The sequence below is a fragment of the Dromiciops gliroides genome, chromosome 6 (genome assembly GCF_019393635.1).
Source record: "Dromiciops gliroides isolate mDroGli1 chromosome 6, mDroGli1.pri, whole genome shotgun sequence".
Taxonomy (NCBI): Eukaryota; Metazoa; Chordata; class Mammalia; order Microbiotheria; family Microbiotheriidae; genus Dromiciops; species Dromiciops gliroides.
In genome coordinates, this window is record NC_057866.1 from 123,738,023 (window position 1) to 123,758,400 (window position 20,378).

The 20,378-nt window shown below is 44.0% G+C and overlaps 1 protein-coding gene across 1 annotated transcript in view; it reads right to left on the reverse strand.

Moving 5' to 3' along the window:
- Nucleotides 1–1,679: 1,679 nt before the first annotated feature.
- Nucleotides 1,680–20,378, reverse strand: part of SCFD2 (sec1 family domain containing 2) — a 408,974-nt gene continuing 390,275 nt past the window's right edge. The window contains exons 8-9 of the mRNA XM_043973416.1: nt 15,270–15,389; nt 1,680–1,973 (exon numbers count right to left, since the gene is read on the reverse strand). Coding sequence (XP_043829351.1) covers nt 1,881–1,973; nt 15,270–15,389 — 213 coding nt within the window. The 3' untranslated portion in view covers nt 1,680–1,880. The remainder of the gene's footprint in view (nt 1,974–15,269; nt 15,390–20,378) is intronic.

A 20,378-nucleotide genomic window follows, 5' to 3' on the forward strand; every position in this document is an offset into this window, starting at 1 on the left:
TTCTGGTTCCTCCCACAAGACCTTAGCTCTCCCTCCTCAAATGTGGTTTTTTTTCCCTCAACAGAGGTTACGTTCCTTGAGAGCAGCAGCTGCATTTCTTAAGTCTTTGACCAAAGGCCTAGGGCATAGGAGGTACTTACATCTTCCACAGGAAGCTAGGTAGCAAAGGAGAGAGTCGGTTTAAATTTAGACCTGAGTTTAAATCTAGCCTCTGACTCTTACTATTTTTGAGACCCTAGGCAAGTCACTTAACCTCTGCCTCAGTTTCTTCAACTGTAAAGCATGGGTAGTGACAGCTCCCAGAGTTGTTGTAAGGCTCAAATGAGATCATATTTGTAAACAATGCCTAGCACATAGAAGGTACTTAATAAATGCCTGGTTCCTTCCTTAATAAATGCTGGTTAAATTGAAGTGATTTGAATCGAAAAATGGTGGCACTTCAAAGGCAAAACCCAAATAGTTCCTGCCCTCAAGAAGGTGCCATTCTTTGGATGGGATACAACCGCAAGCCTGGAACTGGATAGCACAAGATGGGAAATGAGAAGGCCCCTGTCTGTGGAGGCTCCTTGTCCAGACCTTGACTTCCCCACCGAGCAGTGCCAGTATACACCCTTGGAAGATTCCCAAACACAAGCCAATGACCTGCTCAGGAACCAGTGAGAAAACAGCTGGTAGTGGAAGACCCGGCTATACTGCTTGTCCAGTGATTCCCCAGGTGCCAGAGTTTTCCCTGCAATGAAGATATGTAACCAATAAAAGCTTCAGCCATGCTTGGGAGCGTGTTGGGTTTCATTTTATTGGTAAGACTGGTACATCAATTCACAACAGGTATTGTTTCCAGCTTTATCAACTAGTGCAAACATCTTTTGTGGCTAGCAGAGGTTTTCCCATCAATGGTGGAATTCAAATCAGAGGGTGTTTTTTCCATCTACAATCATGTCTGGTCCCGATGGCCATTTGTATTTTAGAGCTCTTACATACCCCTACCTCATCCACTGGTTTGATTCTCAGCTTCTGATCAGGGAAAAGTTAGACTTCCGAAGCAGAAGCTTTACATTTCCATGCAGATTAGAATTAGCAAAGGTCAGGCAGACAGAACTTCAAAGGGGCTAAAGCATATGCCCGTTGGGACCAATTATTTTTCTCACTCAGCCTTCCTTGAGCAGGGAGGAAAGCTTAACTGGAGGAGGTGGGATTCAAATCTCTAACCCTGTCTCTAGCTTTCTGAATTGCCCTCCCAGTGTGGAGCAGTGCTCTGCTCCTCCAGGATGAGCCAAGAGACTTTAGGAGGACAAGCTGACTTAATGCTGTACTCCTCTAGCTAGAACACAATAGCTCTGCTTGCTAACCCACAACACCCTTTTCTCCCAGTGTCATACTTAAGGGGAAAAATGGTCCCCAATCTCTCTTGACAATGGTTTCTGTTTTGTTATAGCGCTTTTGCATCTAAAACAAAAACAAACCTGGCCTTCTCCCTTTCTCAAAGCGGCCACAGCAGCTTAAGCCATTGGCAGCACTGACCAGCTGCAAATAAGAAAAAAGTATAAAATAGGTTTGCCAACCAGTATTTTCTTAGGATGAACGAGCTGGCGAGGCTAAGACACAGAGAACAAAAATACACTGGGAAATATCACTAATCAGGTGGGAGCGGATCGGAGTGACAGCTTGCCAATCCTTCAGAACAGAAAAAGGGTCCAAAGAAAAGTACATAACACCCCCCCAGCTCCCCCAGCTTATCAGCGCCTTCAGGCAGAATTCAATTATACCTACAATTAGTAACAGGGCAACTCAGTTTGGCCGCATATCTCAACTGGTGACAGACTATAGTACAGGTATTTCCAGCCTGGTAAAGTCTTATCTTCTTAGCAGATGTATCTGGCTCAGATGCCAATGTCTGGATGAAGTCGATCTGTTGCAAATAACAGCTCTGGAATGTTAAATGGTTTCAGGAGTCGCGTGGACAGCACAATTACCTAAGAACAGGAGCGGGGAAACACCACATACAATTAGGAGAAAGAAATTGAATCTTGACTTACCCATGATGAAAGAAATGAAAAGGGTACAGATTGTTTTTTTTTAAAGGACTGGGGTTCAAGGGGAGATGGACCCCATTTTCCAGTTTCAAGAATGGAATGCAATGCAATTTAAGATTTTCTGAGCTTTGTGGCTTAGGGGAGATTGATCGAGGGTTACCATGTACCCCACCCCAGAACCTATGCTCATGTCTACCCACCCTGGGTTATTCTTTGGACACTGCTGATTTCTGGTCTCCACTGCTGTTGATAGCAGTTCTGGCTAAGAATTTGGTCATCAAGTGGTTTAGGCATTTGTTCCTGCTTCAGTTAGAATTTCTGCTTCATCCTTATGCTATCCCCTGGTTCCTCAAAGGAACACAAGCATGGGATACCTCCAGAGATGAATAAGCTGATACCTGTAGCACAGTCTCATGCATCATTTTCAAGCATATTCTGGCCTGGGGTCCTGATACCCTGTCAATGAGGAGCCTGGCCTAGGAGGAGTGATGCTCCGGTCCCTAGCTCTGACACTTACTAGCTGTGTGACCCCTGGGCAAAGCCATTTAAACCCTCATTGCCCCATAAAAAATAATCAATATGGTGTCATCCTTGCTATCTTTGGGGGTGGGGGGAGAGGATGGACAAGTCCTTCTGGACTTTTTTCTTTTAAGGAATAACGTCCCAGTTCAAAGACAACACTTCTCAAATTATAACTCACATAATCTCACTATCAACAAAGCCTGCTGAGCTTGTGGCCACAGGTGTGAGGTTCTGTAAAGACAGCAAATTCCAGAGTGTTTCTGGCTTCCAGAATTTAAAATCTAGAACATAATATTAATCCTAAGAACTCTGTGCAACTCTCCCCATTAATAAAAGAATTTGTCATTCACTGTGGCCCTAGAAGTTACTGTTGTTGTTGAGTCATTTTCAGTCATGTCTGACTCTTCATGACCCCATTTTGGGTTTTCTTGGCAAAGACACTGGAGTGATTTGCCATGTCTTTCTTCAGCTCATTTGACAAATGAGGAAACCGAGGCAAACAGGGTTAAGTGACTTGCCCAGGGTCATACAGCTGGTGTCTGAGACCAGTTTTGAACTCAGGAAGATGAGTCTTCCTGACTCCAGGCCTAGCACTCTATCCACTACGCCTCCTAGTTCACCCTATTGTAACTCTAAGTGACTAGCCATGGTATCTCTCACTGACAGACTTCTTAGCCATTTTGGTCCCAAAGGAAGAGGAGCTGGTCCCTCTATGATTACTGGTAGGCCAGACAGAATGGCAAAATCACAGAATCATAAACTTTTTTTGGGGGGGGGCAGGGCAATGGGGGTTAAGTGACTTGCCCAGGGTCACATAGCTACTAAGTGTCAAGTGTCTGAGGCTGGATTTGAACTCAGGTACTCCTGAATCCAGGGCCGGTGCTTTATCCACTGCACCACCTAGCCACCCCCAGAATCATAAACCATTGGTGATCCACTATTCCATCCTCTCCCTATCCCCAGTTTTACAGATGAGAAAATCAAGGTCTAGGGAAGTGAAATAACTTGTCCTTAGTCATGCAGCCTATTAGTGTCAGAGCTAGGTCTCAGTCCAGGGTCATTTCTATTCCACAGAGGCGGCAAATATGTGGCTTGCAACACTCCAAGTACACCTGAACCAGATTAAAATATAATTGAGAAATATTTAGCAAAATAAATAAAAATATGATAAAATACAGATTGTGTTAATATGTGGTTTTTTACATCAATAGGCAGCCCACGGGTTTAATGGCTCTTCCTTCTCAGTTGGACACCTTCTATCTCAGTTGGACAATATACTGCCTATAACATGTTGGTGGAAGCTTCTACTACACTGGCAGCTTTAGAAGAGGTGACGTTTAGGGAGGGAAGGAAAGAAAAGGCTAGACGGGGCTCAACATAGGGACAGTGAGCAAAAACCAAAATTCACTTCTGTCAGTCTGCATACTGTTTTTGCCCACAGCTGATGGAGAATGTCAGCCACATGTACAATATACTCAGCTAGAACAGCCAGCCAAGTTTCACCCAATAGTTTGAAGCACTTTTAGGCTTTGAGAATGTCAGTTCAGAAAACAGATGGAAAGGAAAAGGAAGGGAGGGGAAAGTGACTGAACATTTAGTTGAAACTTCATGAGCATCATGTAGTTTAGGAGGGGAAAAAGGCATGCCTGGGATGAAGCATTGAAACCTTTCCATTCCAAGAATCTATACCTTGTGGTCTACACCGAACCAGATAATGCAAGAGGCTCTTTAGCCTTGCACAACTAAGCTTGCCGGGTCTCTCCCCAGCAAGGCAGAGAATTCTCCCTTTTCTAACTTGTGGCCATGAGGCAGGAGCCTGGTGATCAGAAGAGCAGCCCTTTTCTCTTCATCTAGTCCAACCTCTTCATTTTCTAGATAAGAGAAAACAGAAGGGGCAAAGGATGACTCAGAGCCAGGTCTTTGAACTCTTAGTCCAATGTTCTTTTCACTAAATGGGCCTCCTCACACATAGGAAACTGATGACTTCGTGTCCTTGAGTTATACCCAAGGAAATTGTTGGTGGAAATCTGCTGCTGACTGATAGAGATAGTACCTCCTCTTCTCCCTCTCCTTCTTTTTCCTTCCCTTTTTGTTCTCTATAATCTCTGCCTTAAAGGGTCTGATTAGTGGGAACCCAGGTCACTGATAGTATTCAAGGCTAAAGACCTCCCATGAGGAGGCTGCATGGTATAGTGGAAAGACACAGATATGGTGTCAGAGATCTGGGCTTGTTGGACTCCATCTTTGCCATTTCCTAGCTGTGTGCAAAGCCTCAGTTTCTTCATCTGTAAGCTGGGTATAGTGGTCCATTACATGATCTACATCACAGGGATGTTATAAGGCAAGAATGTGATGAACTCAAGCATTTGTTGAGCACTCAAGAAGCAGGCGATTATATTCTTTTTTTTGTAGTTCCCTTAGTCCCCTGCATTCATTCATTCATTAATTCATTCATTCATAAACATTTATGGAATACTCACTGTGAGCAAGACACAGTGCTAGGTGCTCAATCTATTGACCAGATCATTCTATCCCAAAATGGATGTACTCTTAACATGAAAATAAGTGTGTCTGAGACAAAGCCAACAATTCCTCACAAAGATCATGAGTTACCCTGCAGCCTCAGGGCAACTATAATTTGCATGTCAACAAGCTTGGGGGATTGCAGACAACTACATCTGGAGAATTTTATGATGCTGCTCCTACATGGGGAATAGGCGCCCAGTGCCAAAGTGGGATCAGCAAGCCAAAGCATTTCCTGGCAGGTAGAGAGGGCTGAAAAACAACGAATGGTGGGTAGCAAGACGGCCACAGGGCTGTGTGAGGCCCAGCCTGTGAGGTGGCCTTCTGGGCTGCTCTCTTTCCCAGGAGCTCCCTAAATGGAGCTGGGGAGTTCAAGAAAAGACAACTATCTACAGAATGCCTTTGTCCTCCCACACAAACCACCCAGCCCACAGACAGGGCTTATTCTCTTTGTTTTCCCCTTCTCCGCAGGGCTCTTTTAATTTCCAGGTGCCAGAGACTTTCCCATTTCTAACTCTGCCACAGAGCAGGAAACACTGGGGAGGCTGGGTTAGCTGAGCTCATGCATTCTAGGCCTCTCTGCTTTCTTACCATTGAGAAACCGTGGAGGGTGGGGCACAAAGGCTTCCTTCCCCGCCCCCCCCCCCCCCTTTTGGAATCTTTCTCAGTAAAGGATGAATCTGTGTGCCTCCCCCCCCCCCAATGCCTTTCACTATTATTCCAAGATCCTCTTCTAGTTCTAAATGCTAGGTTCTCTGACCAGTCTAAGTGCCTGAAGAGATGAAAAGGACCTTCTCTGTGTACCAAGTTTTGGAGCAGTGTGACGGCCCTGCTTCTGAATGTGCCTGTGCCTTCCTGTAGGATTTACCCAGGAAGCACAAGCGGCAATTGGAAGTCGACTCCTCTCCTAGTCTTTATCCCTCATTGTGGATCTGAAAAGGAAGTTGGATCGTCTGCCTCTGGCGATCTGGTCTTGATTAGAGACTTGAGAAAAAGCTTTTCCAGCTGACAGACCAGGCCTTAGTCCTCCAAACATAGATAATTAGGTAAAATCATCACCCTTCGCGGAAACTTACTACCTGTAGGACAGGCCTTAACATTCTGCTGGTGTTAACAGGAAAGAACCTGGATGAAAGCCCCCAAACACCAGGACCAAGGGCTTTTGTGCCCCTTCTTCAGCCTCTCACTCGATTTTGGCAAACACAGCAGTTGTCAATAATGAAGTTTAAGTATTCCTAGACAGGGACATCGTTTGGAAGGGCTTGATTCATTCAGCCAGTAACCATCGACTGAGCACCGACTATGTTCGCGTCACATGTTGTGTGCTTGGGGAAACAGCCTAAAAGGAACACGAGGTCCCTTCCCTAGGGAGCTTCCAGTCCAGGAGATTGTAACTGGAGAACTGCCTCGATGCCCCTGCGTGTCCTGTCCGTTCGGGTGTCCTCATCATGCCAGCAGATGAGCGCTCACTCTCTGGCTGTCCAGAATGCTCTTGTTCCTCATCTCCACCTACAGTGCTCCCGGATTTCCCTCCTTCAAGATAAAGCCTCTCCCACCCCATCTGAGCGCTAGCACCTTCCCTTGTCATCGTTCCCATTTTTCTTTTACAGAGCTTGTCTGTAGAGATTTGTTTGCTTATTGCCTTGCCCATTAGTCAGTGAGCTCCTTGAGGGCAAGGACTGACTTTTTGCCCTTTTTCTGTGTCCTGAGGGCCCAATACAGTGCCTAGCACATTGGGAGTACTTAATAAATGTTTACTGGACTGACTGTTTAGGAGACAGTGTGAAGAGCATTCCCTGGCTCTGGAATCAGAGGATCTAGGTTCAAATTCTACCTCTGATGCTCACTACTTGTGGGACCTTGGTTCAGTCATTTAACCTCTGTGGAGCCTTAGTTTTCTTCTCTGCAAAATGAAGGGATTAGACTCTGTGGCCTCTGGGGGTTCCTTCTAGCTGCAGATCTATGCTCTGATGATGAAATGGGGTCCACTCTTATCCTCTGATCTTTTTCCTGCCGCACCCAGCCTTGATCCTTTGTCGATCATCTGGTGTTTGCTCTGTTTGTCTTCCCTTGCCCAGGTGGCCCTCTTGTATAGCCTTTATATTCTATTAATTCCTGATATCCTCCAATCCCTAAAGTTAGAACGAGCTCTAACCCCAGCCTCCTGGTTCCCATTCTTTACTTGATGGTGGTAGTCAGACCTAAATTGTGCATACCTGTACTGAGTGGGTGGGGATGGAAAAGATGGGAAGAGGGGAGGAGGGAAGGAGAGGAAGAAGCAAGACCTGTGTTGTGTGCTTGTGGGAATGAGTGAACAAAAAAGGAACACTTTTTCCTTGGGGAGGAGAGGGGGAGGAGGGGAAGAGGCAGAGAGGGAAGAATAGGGAAGAGAGGCTTAGGGGTGGAGACAGCGAGGAGACAGACACTGACCTCTCTGTGTAGAAAACAAGCTAAATGCAGTAGATGATAGTATAAGAAAGGTTCTGGGCAGGAACTCCATCTCTTAAAGGAGGAGCTGATGACTAAATATTCCACTATAAAAAAGAATTACTGCTTTTTAAAAATGGAAAGAATCAACCCACCCGCTTGTTGCCTTCATCTACTCCAGCTGCCTCCCCCCTCCTTCAGGTTAAGCCTCCTCCCCACCAGTTCCTCTGAGCACTCCCGGGCACCGTGCCTTCCTCTCATTCATGGGCTTCCGGAGCATCCATGCCACTCTCACCGAGGTGCACTCTGCCAGGAATGCTTGGCAGGGGAGGCCGTCTGCCCGGAATGAGTGAGTACGGAGGCAGGAGGCTGGAAACGAAACATTCAGCCAAGCTCCGAAACAAGGATGCCTGAAATATGCTTGATTTACACTGAAGATACCGGTGATGGGGCCAAGAGGGGACTGGAGGGAGTTGGGAGATTTGTTCTCTTATCTACAGCCAAGTCTGGAAGATGAGTCAGGGAAGTGGGGGAAGGGATCATCAGTAACCAGGACTCATATTCTCTGCATACTTTCTTCCTTTCTCTTTTTGGGGCCTTTTTTTGGGGGGCTATCAATCAGCATGTCCATCAATGGATGAGTAGAGGTTGGAGACAGAACACAAATGAATAAGCCTTATAATGTGATTGTAGCTCTAAAAGGTCTGGAAGAGAGTAAGTGAAGAAGGTTATAGGGAACCTCAGAGAATCAATGAACATCACAATTGAAAGGGACTTCAAAAATCCATTTCTCACCAGAAGCACAAATCTCCTTTCCATCACCTCAAGGCCGTATGGCCTCCACTTGAGGACCACAGCGACATGAGAGCTCATCACTCTCTTTTGGGTTGGCCCATTTGATTTTTGAAGGTTTCTGGATTTCAAAATCCATGTTACCTTGTTGGTGGAGCTGTGAACTGATCCAACCATTCTGGAGAGGAATTTGGAATTATGCCCAAAGGGTGATAAAGCCGTGCATACCCTTTGACCCAGCAATACCACTTTTGGGTCTTTTTCCCGAAGAGATCATGGAAAGGGGAAAGGGACCCACATGTACAAAAATATTTATAGCTGCTCTTTATGTGGTGGCAAGAAATTGGAAGTTGAGGGGGTGCCCATCAATTGGGGCTGTAAGAAATGATGAGTAGGAGGAGTTCAGAGAAACCTGGAGGGTCTTGCGTGGGCTGATGATGAGTGCGATGAGCAGAACCAGAAGAACATTGTACACAGTATCATCAACATTGAGTGTTGATCTACTGTGATGGACTATATTCTTCTCACCAATGCAATGGTACAGAAGGGTTCCAGGGGAACTCATGATGGAGGAAGATCTCCAAATCCAGGAAAAAAAAAAAAGAACTGTGGAGTATAGATGCTGAATGAACCATAATATTTCTTTTGCTTTTGGTGCTGTTGTTTTTCTATTTTAAGGCTTTTCATAATTGCTCTAATTTTTCTCTTATAACATGACTAATGCAGAAATATGATTGTTATTACATATATATATATATATATATATATATATATATATATATATATATATATATATATATATATATATACCTATATCAGATTACCTGCTGTCTAGGGGAGGGGGGAAATTGGAAAGCTTGTATGAACAAAAGTTGAGAACTATCTTTACATGTAACGGAAAAAAATAAAATACTTAATTAAAAAAAATCCATGTTACCTGCTTGTCGACTTTAATGAAGTTAAGTTAATTTTTGAATGTACCTTAAAAAACCCCCCAAATTTTACCTGTTTGCATGAGTGATGAGGATAATGTACTATTCATCCTTCTCATTTAATCAGCCCTTGACTGTCACTTGTGGTTAGAAAATGCTTTTTTCATTTTGATGAGTACCAATGCATCCGATCTCCCATCTGAGTAACCTGGCTGAAGCAGCCGCTGAACCTAGTGTGGTTTCTGTCTCTGGCCTGCATGGATTACTGGACATCAAAGCCCAGTTTTCTTTCTGCTCCAAACAGCTGAAGACTAAACGTATCTCAGGCCTAAGCAATGGTGAAGCTGCAGGCTGGGGCAGCTGAATGTCCCATTCTTTGAAAAGCAACTAATCCTTAACAGGTGGCATAGCCTTTTGGCTTCCTTGTAGAAACCCAGGTAATCCAACTCACTCTCTCAAGAACTTTGAGGGGTCGGGTGGGGAGGAAGGGCTCACAGATAAATAAATGACTTTGGGGCTGTCTGCTTCTGGACTCTCTCTGGAGACCCTTAACCCACTGATGGAGTGTTTTTAACACAAAGAACAAGTGACGTTAAAAGCTATAGTTTAAGCTCTAAATCCTTTGGGGACCCATCTCAGTAGCTGACCTGACACTGAGGTCAAACCAGATCAAAGTCAGTCTTGATTATCAGTCCTTGCTGTCAAATGTCGACAGCCTTTAGAAAAAAGGTTGCCTCCCTGAGGCAGCATGCAATAGTTTTGTGAATCTCTTCCTCCCTTACTTACAATGACTTTGCTCTTCTCTTTGACTGCCATTGAAATGTATTTAGGGACTGGATTTAGCTTGTCCTGCTTCAGGACATGACAATTCAATTATTCTCAAGAGTAGCCAAGAATTTGGTTCTCTGTGCTAGGAAGGGAAGTGAGAAGCTAATTGGAGAGAAGCAGGGCATTAATCACCCCTTGAATGAACTTTTAAACAAAGAGAGTGCTGTCAGAGAGCAGTAAAATAGCTGTTTGAAGCATCTGGTTGATGCAGATTCCTTGTTTGCCTTGTCGGAATCTCCACCGGCTGTGACCAATGGCCAGTGATTTTAAGGGTGGAGATGGTTGTAATCAGTGACTGACCATTGCCCTGCTCAAGCTCTCCCGCTATCTCCCTACTCACTGTGTTATCAAACTTTCATTTCTTGGTTTGGTATTCAAATGTCTAAATGAACTGGCTCCCTCCTACCTCACCAACCTGTTTTCCTTTCACCCCCCAACAACAAGCTCTGCTAAAACCAGGCCAATTTTTTCATTTGCTGGGTGATGACTCACAGTCTGCCTGTTGAAATTTTATCCAGGCTTGAAGGCCTGGCTCAAATGCCAGCTCCTCTTTAGGGCCTTTTATGATCATTTGTCAGAAAGGATTTCATCCTTTTGAGACTGTCACAGCACCTTGCCTAAAATTCTCTCTCCTTTTCCCCCCTAGGGTGTGGTCCTATAAATTCCTTTTGCACTTATGTTCTTTGCCTATTTCTCTCACCCTCCTTACTAGATTATACACCCTGACACGGGCTTAGGATAAAACAGAAGAAGTTTCTCCTGTGAGAAGCAAAACCAAAGGCAACCAGATAATAGATAAGACATATGGAGGAATCAAGGGACTATTAAAGTTTAGATCGACCAACTAGATATCTAGACAGACATACCTAAGAAGTAAGGTGGAGATAAAATTCTATAGCAGCTACGTCAATTAGTGTGGCTACTACCTGACCAGAGCTAGGAGACAGAGATAACCCTAAAGGTCAGGACCATCATTTCAAAAAAATTCCCCTTAGCTCTCAGGAATATGACAAGCATCCAAGCTTTTCCCACCCTACCCCAAAAGGGAACTTTCCAGTTTCCAAGTGGACACCCCATCTATCCTCTATAGAAGCTTCTGCCCTCCCTCTGTTCAAGGAGGAGAATGTTTCTAAGCACTCCTCCGGTCAGGGTGAAGGCTTTGACTTCCCACTCGGTCACTTTCCTAGCACCACATAAAAAACCACTTTAATTCCAACTGGACTGCGTGTGAGAGTGTAATTCTTTATTGAGGAATACCTAAGGACCACCACAACCACCCCCTCCCCCACGATACATCCTATAGGGAATTATTTCACTTTTTGTTTTCCCCTGGGCCTAGATCAATGTGATTTTTTGTGAAGCAGCTCTACAGCACTGTGGAGAGCATGGCAGACTGGAAGTCTGGTAGGCCTGAGTTGTCAGCCTGACAGTCATTGGCTGTGTGGCCTTGGCCCAATTCTTTTTTAATGTAAGATGGTGGGAGGGGGTTAATAGTGGCAGCTACCGCTCTTTACGTGGTAGCAAGGAATTGGAGTTGAGGGGGTGCCCATCAATTGGGGAATGGCTGGACAAGTTGTGGTATATGAATACAATGGAATACTATTGTGCTGTAAGAAATGATGAGCAGGAAGAGTTCAGAGAAACCTGGAGGGTCTTACGTGAGCTGATGATGAGTGAGATGAGCAGACCAGAAGAACATTGTACACAGTATCATCAACATTGAGTGTTGACCTACTGTGATGGACTATATTCTTTTTTTTTTTTTTTTTGCAGGCAATGGGGGTTAAGTGACTTGCCCAGGGTCACACAGCTAGTAAGTGTCAAGTGTCTGAGGTCAGATTTGAACTCAGGTACTCCTGAATTCAGGGCCGGTGCTTTAACCACTGCGCCATCTAGCTGCCCCTGTGATGGACTATATTCTTCTCACCAATGCAATGGTACAGAAGAGTTCTGGGGAACTCATGATGGGGGAGGATCTCCAAATCCAAGAAAAAAAAAAGAAAGAAGGAACTGTGGAGTATAGATGCTGATTGAGCCATATTATTTCTTTTGTTTTGGGTGCTGTTTTTTTTTTTTTTTCTATTTTGAGGTTTTGCATCACTGCTCTGGTTCTTTCTCTTGTAGCAGGATTGGTGCAGAAATAGGATTAATGTTATTATGTGTATATATATATATGTGTGTGTGTATATATATATATCTATATGTATATGTATGGAGATATATAGATATAACCTGTATCAGATTGCCTGCTGTCTGGGGGAGGGGGGAGGGAGGGGAGGGAGGGAGAAAAACTCTGAAATTGTAAAGCATGTATAAACAAAAGTTGAGAACTATCTTTACATGTAACGGAAAAAATAAAATACCTCATACATTAAAAAAAAAATAGTGGCAGCTACCTCACAGGGTTTTTATGAGGATCAAGTGACATCATCTATACAAAGTCACATTGACCTCACGGTGCTCCGCTAATGGTTTTTGTACATCGTAAGCATTCAGCAAATAATTGAACAAGTTACTGAGTGCCTACGATGTACCTTCCATTGTAGAGATGGTAGGACTGAACAGGAATGTGACATATGAACAGCTACCACTATAGTCTACTTACAGAATCACTCAGGGAACTCTAAAGGAGATAAGTTACTAAATGCTTAGTATGCGCTAGAGACTGAGCTGAGTGCCAGGAATACAAATGCAAACAAAAAGAAAGACAGTCCTGCCCTCAAGAACCTTACACTCTACTGGGGGACTAAGATCTATAAAAGGAGGTGGAAAAGTGGGCATGGGGTGGGGGAAAAGGGAACTGACATGTGGCCTGGATTCCTGCTTTCCCACATGTAAGTATGACCAGCCAATAAACTTCTCAGGTTTGGAGTCAAGAGAAAGGACAAAGCTTCATGGCTGGCATGGTCAGAGAACGAGAACCTGAGCTAGGCCCTGAAGGACGACTAGGATTTAGCTGGGCGGATTGGACGGGGAGACATTCCAGGCATGGGAAATTCCAGGTTGCCCCGGGGCCATTAAATCTTAGCCCTGTGATGATGGAAGTAGCCATCCCCCTGTACTCGGCTCCTCGGTCTACTACTCAGTTTTGAGCACTGTCATTTAGGGAGATCATGGCCCAGATGGAACATGTCCAGAGGGGATACTCATCCCAGCTGGCATTTATACAGCACCACGTGCAATACCTGCTATCTCACTGGATCTTCCCAACAAACTGGGGGAGCAGATGCTACAATGATCATCTCACTTTGACAGAGGAGGAAACTGAGGCTGAGAAAGGTGAAGTAACTTGTCCAGGGTCACAGGAAAATGCTCATGACACTGGAGGATCACTCAAAAGACTTGGATGTGTTTAGCTTGGAGAAGATGTCTTAGGGTGGACAGCATTTAAAGGGCTATTCTATGGAGGAGGAATATCTGACCTAGAGGTCAGAACCAGCAGCAGTAAACAGGCAGCAGAGGCCAGAGAACGGGCTTCAGCTACAAACCAGGAAACACTTCAAAACAAGTAGAAGCTGTACAAAAAAAGTGGAAGGGGCTGCATTTCAGGAGGTAGTGAGCTTCCCTATCCCAGAGGGTCCTTCAGCAGAGTCTATACACCCACCCTGAAGGGAGGTGTGGAGGGAAATCCTGCTTAAGCAGGCCTGGGTTTCTGAGAAGGTCGATGTGGCACAGGACCTCTGCGGCCTAACAGGTGAGGGTTTGTCAGGTGGGGATTTTCTTTAGAGCATGTGGAGGATGGTTTGGGTTTATTATAAAAGTTTCTAATAATTAGAGCTGTTCCCCAAAAGGAACAGGCTGCCTCAGGCGGGACTGAGATTCACTGTCACTGGAGGTGTGCAGGCAGAGCTGTCTGACCGGATACTGAGGTGGAAGCTGTGGCCCTTGGGAAGGTGTATGTACACAGAGGAGTAATGAATGGATGGGCTACAATGTAAACAGAAGGAATCTCTGTCGGGACAGGGAAATGCTAGTATTTGGGGATATCAGGAAGGATTTGTGTGGGCCATGGTGCTTGAACTGAGCTTCCCAGGGAGCCAGGCAGGATCCTCCATAGGTGAATTTGACTTTGGAATGCCCACAGCCATCCTCAGCCAAATCTGGGGATTCAGGCGGGGGTACCGAGCAATACCCATCACCTTTTCGTGTGTGGCTTGTGAGTGGGCTCTGAAGGTGATTTCAAAAGAAGAGGCTCAAGAAGGTTTTTAAAAATGGCAGCATTGGAGTAAATGCCTGAAGGGGACTACACTCATTTGGGTATCATTGTAAAACGATAATGGTGATGATAACAGCTAGCACTCCTGTGGTGCTCTAAGGTTTGTAAGGGCTTGGCACGTGATAACCAGCATCGCTACTTACAGTCAGAGTCAGAGTCCTCCTCTGACCAGCATTTGTCTGTAGCTAAGTATGAACACTTGGGGACTTACAGGAAGACTCAGTTGTGTCCCACTCTTCCTGACCCCATTTAGGGCTTTCTTGGCAGATACTACAGGGGTTTGCCACATCCTTCTCCGGCTCATTTTACAGATGAGGAAACTGAGGCAAACAGGGCTGAGTGACTTGCCCAGGGTCACACAGCTAGGAAGTGTCTGAGGCCAGATTTAAACTCAGGAAGAGGTGTCTTCCCAACTCCAGGTATCCACTGCACCTCCTAGCTTCCCAATAACAATAGGAGCTATCATTTGTATAGAGCTTATTGTGTGCCGGGCACTGTGCTAAGTGTTTTACAATTATCCCATTTGATGCTCACAACAATCCCAGGGGATAAGGGCTGTTATGATCCCCATTTTACCAATGGGGAAACTGAGTAAACACAGGTGAAGTGACTTGCCCAGGGTCACACAGCTAGAAGTGTTGGAGAGCAGATTTGAACTCAGGTCTTCCTGACCCCAGGGTCAGAAATTTATCCACGGCACCACCTCACTTCTACCCTTTCTGGTGCTTTGATGGCAAAGCTGCTGGCTACTGGAAGGGCAGCAAATTAACTATGGCACCTGACACCTGCTCTAGGAAAAGGTAGTAATAACACCTGACGTTTACATGGTGCTTTACAGTTTCCAAAGTCCTTTCTAGAAATCATCTCTTTTGATGCTAACCCCAAACCCAAGACCCACTCTTATAGGTGCAGCCTGACTCTTAAAAGTGCCCTCTCCTTTACCCTTCACCATCCCCTGCCCAGGAAGACTCATTCGCTGTTATTTGGGGCTGGTACCTGTGTTCCCGGCTTCAGAGAAGAAACAAGGTCCTTCACCATTTTGGCTTCCGAGACTGTCACCCCACCAACCACAAAGAGGATCAGGAGCGGATGGTCGCTGGGATGAGGGCGGCTCACCTGAAAGGCAGTCGGCACAGCATTCAGACAACATGTCACTTCTAGTCTTTATAACATGCTATGAATGAAGTCAGTGTCACTACAGACGAGCCATATGAAATCCAAGTGAAAAGATATGGCTCGTTACTTATCAGACATATCAGTGCCAGAGCTGGATTTTCTGTTGTCGAATCACAGGTTTGGAACTGGGAAGGACCCCTAGAGGTCATCCAGTTCAACTCTCTCATTTTGAAGATGAGGAAACTGAGGCACAGGGAGTTTAAGTGATGATGAAGCTCACATAAGTTAAGAAAACTTCCTGCTAGGTCAGAATCTATGATGCTGTGATTCTACTTGAAAACAAATAGTTCCTATGGAACAAAAGCAATAGTGTCTGCTGTGGAGAAACTCATCTTATGGAAAAGCATGAGAACCAAACTTCTGGAGAGGCAAGTGTGAGGAGGGGCTGAGCTTTTTTAAACTCTAACTAAATCTGCTTTTTAAAATGGGCTTCATAATCATCAAAATAATTTCGATGTACAAGAGACTCTGTATGAGAATACAAACTTTTATGTAAAGTTTAAAATGTTTTAAAAATGCATATATTAGATTTAAAATGGAAGCAACAAGACTGCCTTTGTATTCCCTTCTGAAATTGTTTTTGCAGATGTTTGGATTTAAATTTTTTTATTAATGCTCCTGCCTCCCTATTTCTTTCTTTCTTTCTTTTTTTTTTTAGTGAGGCAATTGGGGTTAAGTGACTTGCCCAGGGTCACACAGCTAGTAAGTGTTAAGTGTCTGAGGCCGGATTTGAACTCAGGTACTCCTGAATCCAGGGCCGGTGCTCTATCCACTGTGCCACCCAGCTGCCCCCTGCCTCCCTATTTCTATCACTAATCACTACCTCATTCTTACAGCCTCCCCATCCCCCAGCCCTCCCTGGTAACAAACAAACACAGTCAAACAAAACAATTCAACGAATTGTACATCTGAAAACGTCCACCCTCGTCCTGCACCTCTCTGCCTAGAGATGGGAAGTGTGCGTTATGACTCTTCTGCAGCCATGACTGTCCACTACCATGATCAGCACTGCGAAGTCTTTCAGAGTCACCCTCTTTTACATTACTGTGTTCATGTAAATGATTCCTGTTCTGTCAGCTCTGTTCGACCTGTGTCCGGAAGGAAGCGTTTCACAGGGTTTGGTAGGGAAAGGGAGGGTAGGGTGAAATGAGGACGTGTCTTACGTGTCTTATTGACATGAGAATTAGCCACCTGTGTGTAGAAAGTGGCAGGGCGACTGTCTTAGCCAGGATGAATTGAGTGTGTGAAGTTACTAACCCTCTTTGCTCCATTTCAAGAGAAAAGAATGAGGAATCCTATCAATTCTACACCAACTGAAACCGAAGTCTGATAGGAGAGATGACTGACAAGATGGCTCCATGCATCTTCTATGGTTATTGGCCTCCCAAGCAGCAGAGATTTTGATACACCTTCCAGAATTCAACTCTATATAGGAGATACCATACTTACCCAAAGGCTGAGGAAGTCTGGGACAGTTGGCTAAAATAAAGTTGCTTACCTTTTCTGTCTCTTTTTTCTATCTAGAGATCTAAAAACCAACTATTTCCTTCTTCTATTAAATATGTCTAATACCCAATATCTCTGTAGATACCCAACAAATGTTCATTAAAAGTTTCAGATTAATTGATGAGAGACATGCAAATTAAACAACCCTGATATTTTACTGTATACCTGTCAAATTGACAAAGATGACAAAAGGCAAAAATGGTAAAGAACGAAAGGGCTGTGGGAAGACAGGCTCATGAATACACTGTTGGTGGAGTTATGAACTAGTCCAACCATTTTGGAGAACAATTTGTAATTATGTGAGAAAACTGAATAAATTATTTAGACCCAGTGGCTCGGTAATCCCACTACTCTGATAATATTCCAAGAAGGTTGAAGAATGAGAAAAAGGTCCCATAGATATGAAAATATTTGTAGCAACAAAATGGAACCAAAGCGCAAGTGCCAATTAACTGGGAAATGGCTGAAGAAACTGTGGGTTATGATTAATATGATTGTGCTATAAGAAACAATGAATATGAGGCATTTAGAAAAACTGTGAAAGATGTACAGTATGATATGACAAGTATTTATTAAGCACCTGCTACATGCCAGGCACTGTCCTACGTGCTGGGAATAGAAATAAGAAAAAGAAAGAGTTTCTGGACTCATGAAACTTATGATCTAATGAGGGGAAGACAATACACAAAAGGAAGCTGAAAGAGCATGCACGATGAAGATGATGGTAGAGTTGAAACCAAGCAGAGAAGCCGGTGGCAGATGGAGAGGTGGCTGGTATGCCACACCTTCTATAAAAGGAGACTACAGGAGGAGTTTTCTACTCTGCTCTCTAGCCCTCCAATCACAGAGGCAGAAGCAACCAAATGGACTGATGAGGTGTGAGTAGCAAAGCTGAAGCAATCTCTATGATCATAAGTTTTCTGGTGCTGAGTTTATTTTGTGCATACCATGAGGAAGATGATGATGGAGTTGAGACCAAGCGGAGCAACTTGTAGCTAATGAAGATGGCAGGACTAAGGGAATCATGTACACAGTAATGTCAACAATCCCAAGAAAACAACAATAAAACACATCAGAATTCCTATGAATGAACGACCCATCTTGATTCCAGAGGACTAAGGAGGAAACATTTCCCTTTTTTCAGAAGAGAAGGGCAGAATACTCTGTGTGCTGTCTGGCACAGTTGAGAGGCCACTTTGCTTTGGTTAGCCATCTCTCTTTGTCAAAAGAGATTATATTGGAAAGCGAAAGCAATATGTAAAAGAAAATCCCAAAGCATCAATGAAACATTTTTTTTTTTTTTTAGTGAGGCAATTGGGGTTAAGTGACTTGCCCAGGGTCACACAGCTAGTAAGTGTTAAGTGTCTGAGGTCGGATTTGAACTCAGGTACTCCTGACTCCAGGGCTGGTGCTTTATCCACTGTGCCACCTAGCTGCCCGAAACATTTTTTTTTTTTAAATCCCTGGTTACATGTGTAATAACTTGAGCTCTGTGGGACAAAATGTACTATGGAAACTCAAGGAAAAGAACTGGAAATTGAGGGATGCCCATCAATTGGGGAATAGTTAAGCAAGTTGTGGTATATGATTGTGATGGAATAATACTGTGCTATAAGAAATGATGAGTGGGTTGATTTTAGAAAAAAATCATGGAAATACTGGAATAAAATAATAGTGAAATGTGTAGAATGAAAAGAACATTGTATAAAGTAACAGCGGTTGTGTTCAAAGAACAACTTTGAATGAGTAGTTATTCTGAGTATAATAAGTACTCAAATCAAGTACAAAGGGCCCATGAAGGAAGATGCTATCTACCTCCAGAGAAAGAATTGATAAACAAAAGTATGCACAGTATGGTTTTACATACATACATACACACGTACACACACATATATACATACATATATGCATTTATGTCTATGTCAAATGTTAGTCTTCTCTAGTGCAAGACTGGGGAGGGAGGGACACTGTTTAGAACTAAGATGTAAACACAAAAAATTAAATTAAATTAAAAAAAGAAAGCAAAGGAAGAAATGAATAAAGAATTCATAAGAATTCTTAACATCAAGAGTGCAGAAAACCCTGGAATAGGTTTGACAGGCTGAATGTGAGTCCACTTGCTTGGCAATTTCTAGGAACAATCCTGTTGAGGAGTGGTTTGTACATAATTCTGCCTAGAAGTTACGGGCTCCTCACGTCCACCACCTTTGCCTCACAAGAAATAGCTGTTTTTCAGCTCATGCTGGCCCATAGATACTGCCAGTCCCAGAGTCTCCTAGTGGGTACAATGTTGTTCTCATGGACATATGCTTTCTATAAGAGATTCGGCATCCAACAGTACAAGATGAAAGGCAGAAATGAAATGAACAATAACAACAGAGAAAACACCACGGGGGGGTGGAGGGGAGAGGAGAAAAAGGAATGAATGCTTGTTTCTCTATAAATAAAACTGGTTCAATCACTTCATGTTTAATTTGCTATTCTTGGTTCTTTCAAGATTCACGTTCCAATGAGACATTTCCTTGAAAAGATCTTCAAATCATGAGGGGTCTTTTGAAGCACAAACAAATTTACCTATAGAGTCTTCTCTCATTATAATAATGACTTCCTTACAATCAACTAAACACCAATGAGTTTCAATGTGTGGACTGTTTGTCAAGAAGCAGACAAATAAAATAAGGTAATAAAATGCTAATATCATTACTAGAAATTGTGAAGGCCAATGGATTAATAGAGTAAGTCAGCATCTCATCTCTCTATTCTTCTCCTTCTCTTTTACTGTTTGTGACATTAAGAAATCAATTCGGTTGGAGGAGTCTGCTGCTCTTGGCCATCATGACCCAATCTTTGAAGCCTTTCTCTGTAGACACACTGCCCCAGTGGGGCCCCTTTTATATCCACAGTGGTCTCTGTCTAGTGGGGTTACCAGGTGCAAAGTTCCCGCTGCTTCCAGTTTCTTCACAGCTCTCGATGGGGGTACCAGAACATCTCTGTTGCTGACTCCTCTCCTGCACAATTCTCTTCGGTTTCCTTCTGTGACCTGCTTCCTTCTAGAATGTGCAAGGGTCAGGTTCCCCTAGTTCTCTCCCCACATTTCTGACATTTCACCCATCCTTCAATTGTACTCCCGGCACTGAGTCTGGCTGATGATGGGCTATGCCCAACAGGAAATGATGACATTAGCTCTAGGTGCCTTTGAACACAAAGGACAATTAAACCCCAAGCTGCATGCTCTCTTTGGGACAAATCCATCTTGGTAACTGATCTACCAATGTGACCCAAAGAAGCAATCTTAGTCCCCTACCCCCACCAATTTATATAATAGATCTTTCTAAAATGAAGGCAATTAACATCCCGCCCTCCCCACCCCCAACTTCTATCTGTTAAAGCCCTTAGTTTGTGGTCCTTTAGGGAAAAAAAAAT